Source organism: Daktulosphaira vitifoliae, unplaced genomic scaffold (genome assembly GCF_025091365.1).
Source record: "Daktulosphaira vitifoliae isolate Bord-2020 unplaced genomic scaffold, ASM2509136v1 Scaffold_4, whole genome shotgun sequence".
Classification (NCBI taxonomy): domain Eukaryota; kingdom Metazoa; phylum Arthropoda; class Insecta; order Hemiptera; family Phylloxeridae; genus Daktulosphaira; species Daktulosphaira vitifoliae.
The window spans coordinates 357,069-366,244 of record NW_026099575.1 but is presented as its reverse complement, the minus strand read 5'-3'; the positions used below and the strand labels follow the sequence as shown (position 1 = coordinate 366,244).

At 26.5% G+C, this 9,176-nt stretch overlaps 1 protein-coding gene across 1 annotated transcript; it reads right to left on the bottom strand.

Moving 5' to 3' along the window:
• LOC126903758 (zinc finger BED domain-containing protein 4-like) lies at positions 1-1,035 on the bottom strand. Its single transcript, XM_050682224.1, has one exon. It carries the CDS (start codon positions 1,033-1,035, stop codon positions 1-3), a length of 1,035 nt encoding a protein of 344 aa, XP_050538181.1.
• Positions 1,036-9,176: the final 8,141 nt, after the last annotated feature.

The following is a 9,176-nucleotide window of genomic DNA, read 5'->3' as shown; positions in this document are numbered from 1 at the left end:
TCACCTCGTAGTTTTGTCTTGAATGAGTTTTAAATCCGTATAACCCATTTGTTTTTGCATATTTTTTAATTTACTGAAAGTCTGAGAACTACGATTAAAATGTTCAGCTATGCGTTTAAATATTTTATGGACAATTTGTATTGCATCTAATCCGCTTTGAGCAATAGTATTAATACTATGAGCTAAGCAAGGTATATGACACCAATTTTTATTCATATTTATGGCAGCTGTAATATTAGCGGCGTTGTCACCTACTGTAATTTTAACTTTTTCGGTCATTTCCCATTCTTTAAAACAATTATTTAAAAAAATTGATAAATTATTTGCCATATGCGATTTTTCAAAATAACAACATCTTAGTAAAAAAGACTTTAAGGTGCATTCATTTTTGTCAATATAATGAATAGTTAATGCAACAAAACTGTCATTATTAAGGGATGTCCACCCATTAGTTGTAAATGCAATACAATGCGAATTAATTAAATTCGTTTTAACTTTTTCTTTAGTTTTTGAGTATAATTGTGGCAAAATTGATTTAGATAAAGTTTTTCGTGAAGGTAATTTATAGCTAGGGTTCAATAAATTAATTAATCTTTGAAATTCAATATTTTCTACGAGGCTTAATAGTTCAAATTCTTTTGCAGCCATTATCCCAAATTGCTTGTCTATAAGTTTTTGTTTAGACAGAGAAAGTGGTCGATTAATAAAAGAATATACACTTGTATGTGTAGGACAATTCTTTGATATATTATATATATATATATATATATTAGACGACGTTGATGGTTGGTCCGAACTAATTACCTGTTGTTGTTTTGTAGATATATCATCTGGTTCATCTACATTTTGATCGAAATCAACGCGTTTTCTTTTTCTAGCTTCAAGTTGAACAATATGTTTTCTTTTTAAATGTTTTAGAAGATTGGCTGTTGAACCTCCCTTATAAGAAAAAGTATTAGTGCAGTATGAACACTTGGCTTTTTCATCACTTATGACCGAAAAATGTTTCCATACTGCACTCGTCTTTTTATCCATTGTATGTACAAAATATAATTAAATAGCAAACTTGTATATTACTTTAATCGATAACTGAAAATACACGCACGGAGTACCTAAGCGTTACACTACACAGATAGAACAAAAACAATAAAATGAAGGACAGAATTGAAAATTATAAAAGCGATAAGAGTTAACACAAGGGAGCAGCTCATAGAAGAAATCAAAACAACAACAAATCGTTGATAAAAAACTAATGAAACGAAACTAATATCAAATATTTTTTTTCTTTTTAATATCTCATTATGCTCAAAAACCTGACTTCATTAAACTTACACAAGCTGGGTTTGATGGTATATTGTATATAATTTTGTAAAATGTTATTAATATTTTATTTTAAATAAATAAAACATCTTATGCATATTTCTTTGCTTATACCTATTTGAATAATTAGGCTATAAGTTATAAATGTATTTAACGCAATCGAAAAATACTCAAAATAATTAAAGTAACGACGGCACACAACAGTAGAGTACCGCCTTGCACGAGTACTCTAGACTTGTGTCGACCACCGCAGTGCCCAGACACCGATGACTAGAAGACAGAAATAAGGTATAACACATAGTTACAGCACTTCGCAGAACGACGCCGCCATTATTTAATCACTTTCCGGTTACGTGAATCGTGCCTAAAGCAGTTGAGCGCAAGTGGACTAATGCTGTTAGTTTGTATTTAGAATTGCTCTAAATGTTAGGTGTATTGGCCCTCAATCAATAATATTATGTTATTTGTATTTAGTAGACAAATTTATTCTATGCAACAAAAAAATAAATAAGCTTACTAACGGTGCATAATTAAACCCAAACTGACATGTTTTATTCTAAAAAAAAATAACTTACAAAAATAATAAGAAATATAGAAAGGGAATAACTGCCACGTCTTTCTACCTTGACTTGGTTCTTGCAAACTAACGGTCGTTGAAACTACAGACGACCCTCATTTTCTCTCAACCCGGCAGGTAGCACCCAGTCTCACTGACTCCAAGTTAGGCAGTTGGTCAACCGGTCCGAACTACCTGCCTCTATGTTCGCCGACACAATTAAGAATTCGTATAACTCTTCTTTAATATTTATTTATTTTTTAACTCTAATTGAGTATTCTCCTACTATTTTATAATATTCAAAATATGTTGGTAATATGTTATTTAATAAATCATGTCTAAAAAAAAAAATTATTTTGGATTTCACGTGAATTTAACAATTGATTTTTACAATTATAATCAATATTTATAACACGTTCAATTGAGTAAATTTTTCAACATTTCTTACATTGTTCATTTTTTATTTTAAAGCGAAACTAAGAAAGTTTGGTCTTGTGATGCTGTAATTAAATAAAGAATTTTTATGGGTTTCAGAATTTTCAATCTAATATATTAGAAAAGATACGATTCTTAGTGTTCTATTTTTATTTATCCTTATGTGGTTTAAATAATTAATATTTAAAAATTTTTTATTGACTACTAGCGTCTAAATTTTTTACTAAATAAATAGTTAAATATATTAATCAAATCCAACATCACAAAAAAACTTAAAAAACAACGGATGTATATTTTAAAAACATTAAGATTGGCATTAAGTTTGACATGAAAAGTATCAAAACAATAAGATAATTGTTATTTCTAGAAAATAATTTTATTTAATTTGTATCAATTATCATTAATTTATTCAACAACCACTATAAGCACTAAAAAATGTTCTAATAATTTTTAAACAACATAAATCAACTTTTTAAACATTAATTTAATAATAAATCAATAAAATATTTTCAAATTGATTTGTTGAAAAATAATTAGAATAATTTGATTTTTTATAATAATTATTTATTATAGAATACAATATAACAAATATTTTGAGTTAAACAATTTTAAGAAATAAAGTATATTTACTTATTTCTAATCAACAAAATAAATTCCAGAGAAATTTAATATAGTATATACAGTAAAAATATTAAACATAAAACTAAAATCATTAAAAAATTGAATTCAAGTTATACAAATTAAGCGCATAAAAAAATTATGTTTTATAATGAGAACACAATGATTTAAATTTACTTTTCAGTAAAATATGTCATCTGCTTGCATGCTGCGGCAAAAATTTAAGAATTATAAGGTATTTATATTTAGTCGAAAATCGGTAGTATGTTTAACGTGAAAATTAGAATATACCGAAATTTGTCTTTTATCAGTATAATGTCAATAATTAGAAAAAATAAAAATAAAGCAGTACTTAATCGAAAAATAGTGAATTAATATTTAACATTAATAGTAATCATCTGATTCTGGATACTTCAAGAATTTTTTATTAGTGTAAAGTTTATTGTCGTTGGATAAGTATTTAGTGTTCATATTGAAAAAGCGGCCGAAAAACGCAGTGATGGAATCGTGTCTATTGTCAATATAATTATGCTGAATTTCCATGTTTAGATCGAATAGTTTGCCAAATTGTATCAACTAGAAAATTAATTGATCGACATTAACTACAATTGTGATTTACTTATAGAAATTTGATTCATTTACCTCGTTTCGACCTGTAGTTTTAGGTATGTGAAGTGCTACATTGGGAGCAATACTTCTCAACAGGTCGAAGAGTTTTTTACCGCCTCCTTCGTAATTGCTACACATATGCTTTTCAAGACTGTAAACTTTATGTTTCTTATACGAAGGGCCGCCCCATGGAGGAGAAGTCACTATGACCTGTGGCTTATATTTTTTTAAGGATTCTGCGATTTCAAAGAAATCTCCCAGTATAAATGTAATCTTCTCTCTGACTCCGTAAATCTCAGCATTTCTTTTCGCGAATTCCAATTTATTAGCATCGTTATCCACAGCGATTACTTGTTTGTATCTTTTGGCCAATTGGATGACGTTACCACCAGCACCACAAAACGGATCCATAGCGACGTGTAGGCCTGGACATCTTAACGCTATGTGTGTACTCAAGATTTCGGGACATACTGAATAAAATGATTCTAAAAAAAAAAAAACGTCAAATAAAGTAAAACACTTAAGTTTGTTGAAATAATAATTTTATTACCATTGTCCATCATGATTCCTTCGTCGAATTTTGAAAACAATAAGTACCTCTTATCCCATAAATGTTTTTTAATGTCATTAGGCCGAGTTCTAGTTGCGGAATTTTTGTTGTTATTATTTTCACGTTGTAAATTTCCATTCACTTTAGTCTTTTCCAGGTCTTTTGGAGTAAAAAGTTCAGTTTTTTTACTTAGCAACGAACTGTTAGTGTTAGATGTTATAATATTTTCTGTTAAATTTTTAGACTGTATTCTATTAAATTTGAGTGAATTTTCTATTAAGGTGCGGTTTTCTTGATTTGTAGTAATTATATTTCCTGGCACTATTTCAAATGGTTGTGTTGAATTATTGTTTTTGGACTGTATTAAGTCTGAGTTATAACACTTAACAGCTTTTACAGAAGTCTCTGTGGGAGTTTTAGTGGTCATTTTTTCAATTTCTGTTTTCGTAACAATTTCTGGGTTTAGTTTTTTGACAGGTTCAATTTCATTATTCATTAATGAAATGTTCGTATTAGTATTTGAGGGCTCTTTTTCGGTTTCAATTATCGGAGTTCCCGTAAATGTATCTTCTATGAGCGGTTCTTCTAAAATTGAATTTTTTGTCAAAATAGGCGTTTCCAAATTAATAGAATATGTAGTCAAAACTGGACAGCGATAATTCATAATACGTTCTACTGGTTTAGTTGAAGTGATTTTCTTCTTAAAAAGTTTCATCTCTAAAAAAGTCTGCAGCGACACAACTGCCAATGCAATAAACATAATATCTCTGATTACTTGAAATGGAATTATAAAATATATTACTAACATCGTTATCACGAAAAACAAATGCGATTCCATATTTTTTTATAAATATATATACAAAAAAATTAAAAATTTTTATTTATACTTAGAGAAAAATGTAACAGTTAAAGTGTTTAAAGTATATACGTACTCATTTATCACAAAAAATAACTTAAGCAAAAATCACCAAACGGTGTCGATTTAAACAGAATTTTTATCCTATTTATACAAAAAAAATTTGCCTCGTTTACATATTATTTAAGCCAATTAATAAAACTAAACATTTTTTAATTGGCCAACAATTAAAACAATTGTTTATCAAAATGTGTTATTTTGAATTACAAGTCTGCAACGTTTGTCCTCAATGAGTACCATTGATCCAATAGTTAACGTCTACAACCAATACCCTCTTTCCTAATGAAATAATATAAAAACATTTCGACTCATCAATTTCTCTTTACATATTTAAATGAAATATTTACAATTTTTTTTAAAACTTCTATAAAATTCAAATGCAAGTATTTATTATTATTTTTATTTGTATTCTACATTTGAAGTTTCTTTTTAACAAACTATTTAGTTGTTTTCAATTAGCCATAAATTAATTTTGCAATAATTTTTACAAAATTATTTGAATTATTGAATTTTAAAACTTAAAATTACGATAAATTAGAACACTTAACATATAGAAATAAAATAGAACTACAAATAAAATGTCAGATCATAAATGACCATGACAGTTATTTTGCCTAAGTACGCCGTTTCTAATAAGTTTACTTTTTTTTAATAACGTAAAATATAAAAAAATTACTTTAATTTAAATCAAGAAAGCAAATTTAGTGTCTTAAATGATTGTGGCGCTTGAACGATTTATTTTTATGATTTTATTGTAACGTCTATTAGCTTCGAAGGTATTAAATTTACTATGATGTATTTTTTTTTTTATGTCTGTTGCCACTTTCTCTCAGCTCTCACTGGGCCGATTTCTTTCAAAAATACGTCAAAAGATCACAAATTGTATCTAGTTGGAGACATTATCCTTAAAATTGAAAAAATATTCCCTCGTTCCCCGCAAATGGGGGAAATATGCAAAAAAATTACAAATTTAAAAATCGCAAATTTTCTANGAAATATCCAAAAAAATTACAAATTTAAAAATCGCTAATTTTCGAAATTTTTTCACTTTTTTTTCTTAAAACTTCTATAACTTTTTGAAAAATCAACAAATCAACATAATTTTTTTTTATACTAAAACCTTAGATATTTTAATTTCATTTGATATCATTTTTGTGAAAATCTAGCACTTAACCTGCTCATTTGGGGGGGATTCAAAATAGCAACTTTTTACAAAAACAAATTTTTTCAACTTAACTTTTAAAAATGTTCCGGAAATACTGCGTCCTTTAAACATATGCCAAATTAAAGCTTATGTCATGGACTATAAAATTAAAAAAAAAAATTTGTCCCGACGACCTATCTTCTATGCCAAAAGGCTACCGTATTCAAAAATATGCTTTTTTTGTAATAAAATTCTGAGTTTTATATTTTATTTTATTTTAAAATATCTTATTAGGGGAATACACTGACTTTTATGAATATTTTTCTATTCAAACTTTCACTTTAAAGGACAAAAAAAGTACGTACAAAATGATTACTTTTAACATATTAAAAATCATAATCAATAATAATTTTAAAACGATTAATTTTAAAAATTATATAATATAAAATTAAAAGAAAAACTAAGCNACATAAAATTAAAAGAAAAACTAATCTGGGTATAATTAAGGAAATAGAAAATGATGTTGCTTTTGTCCATTAATTTTTTAGATTTAATCGCTGTCAGATTAAATCTATATTGGACCTTACTATACAACATCCATGGCGCGACTCCACTGTACTAGGTTGTTNTACTATACTACATCCTCACTATGTCGCGACTCCACTGTACTAGGTTATTTTAAACTATATTTATTTTTCACTTTTTAGTTTTTTATGACATCGCTGTTACAGTCGTGGAGAGTTTATTGTTAATTATCACTAGTAATGGATATAATTTCTGTATTGCCAGTTAGTGTGTTTATAAACTCACAACAATGTGTCTTAATACCATTGATAAAAAAGGTTATAGGCTTGCTAATATCGTCATAAAAAACCAGTAAGCTATCTGTATTTGTAATCCCTTATATATTATACATGTATATTAACTCAAAAAAATTTGAATCTTTTAATGTTGATATCTAATAATAAACAATAAAAATTTGTTTATACAGGTTGGCCCACCACTCACTGACAACTTAAATAACTTTTGATCCAGTTAATATTTTTAGCTGATTTTTTTTTTAAATAATAGTTATACGTTAGGTCCATAGCTAACATAGCTAACATAGTATATCTCAATAATTAATTTTTTTACATTTTATTAAAAATATTATTTATTTTTAAATTTTAAATAAAATGTAAAAAAAAAATCTAAGATAGCTATTTTGTAGAGTAGAATTTAAGAAAAATTTTAGTAAAAAAATATCTTATTAATATTGAGTAGTAAATATTCTGTAGTGTTTTGAAGTTTGTGAAAATTTGAATTTTCATGTATTATTTTACGGTATTAAACAATGAAATACGTATTGAGAAAAGAACAGAAGAAAACGCTATCTTTTCAATATACTTTTGAATGAGAGTGATAAGTAATAATTGCCTTATCTAATTTCTTATCATGGTATTATTGCCAAGTTTGTAATGTATTCTCATTATCATCATACGTATACATAATAATCATGAAAAGAAACTAAAATATTTTTTGAATTAAAATGAGTTGATTTATATAAGATTATAAAACTTGAATAATTTAGGCTATTAACAAATGTTTCAATATTTGAGGTTGCAATTAAATTAAAAAAATAACTTGCATATATTCTATTTATAGGTAAAGAAATACTTTTAATCTCGTCATTAACATATTTCTAATCTAAATTTATCAGATTATCAAAATTTGATACAAATTCCATAACTTTATGTTCAGCTGCTAAAGTATCACTAAATTCCTTACAAAATTTGATCCAATATCAATATTTTGTACACAAAATCACTTAATTCAAAATTTTAAGTTATTGATAAATTTAAGAAAATATTTTGACAAGAACATCTTATGTTTTAATCATCTTTAAGGGATAGTATTTTTAAATAACTATTATTTACTTTCCGAAGTCAACTAATTTACTTTCTATTTTTTAAAATAATATATTCATGTTAAAATTTAATAAAATATGATTATTAGTAATTTTATATTTACTAATAAAAACACTGGCCTATATTGAATTATATGCAATATTAATATAAGTGGAAATTGAATTGAATTTTTATTCTGATCATATAAACTTCATCTCTTTTGTCCATGAATTCGACAGTAGTTAATACAGTAGTTTACATGTATATTAACTCAAAAAAATTTGAATCTTTTAATGTTGATATCTAATAATAAACAATAAAAATTTGTTTATATATATATAATGTTGATGACACGCCCACATGTACAGGTACGAAAACCAAAAATTATACAGGAAAATAGTGTTACGGGCAACTGGTGAGAGGGGTGGGGTGAATGCGTTACGACAGTCTAGTCTCAAGGCCATAGACGACGGGATACGTGATTATAATAACACCGTGCCACGTGGAAAGTTACAAACATCTCACAACTCGCAACAAACAACCCACAACATACAAGTGAAACTAATATAAGCATGTTAAAAATTGAAATTAGAAGTGTTTACTTATTCTAATAATTTTTTTTTAATTGCTATGAAATTACAGTGTTTATATGGTGATTATTATAGTAAAAATAATTTATATAAATAACGGGAAAAGAAATTCATGAAAGCTATTAGACCTCGGAAAATCATGACTTTTCACATATTTATCGTAAAAACAAAACTATATATGATAATTTAATTTCATTCATTTCAAAAATATTTAAAAGTTATTTTACATATATTTTTGTTAATTAATTTAGACGTATCTAAAGAAATTCATCAGGACAGCATTTTTAATAATTTATACTAAATTAATACTAAATAAAATAAAGACAGTATTATATAATAAAAAACCCAGCACAGGGGGGTCGCGGCACAGTGGTGACGTGGCATAGATGGATCAAGTATAATGATATCTGACAGTGATTAAAATCACTATCAAAAAAAAAACGCTTCGATGCAAATCTTTAGATAGAGTTTAATTTTAAAAAATTGGTGGATTATTCCAAAAGCTACATGATCTGTTAGTTCATTATTAATATCCTAATTAAGATAAAGTAT

Coding starts and splice junctions, on each gene's coding strand:
- LOC126903758 (XM_050682224.1), bottom strand. CDS start 1,035: ATGGATAAAAAGACGAGTGCAGTATGGAAACATTTTTCGGTCATAAGT.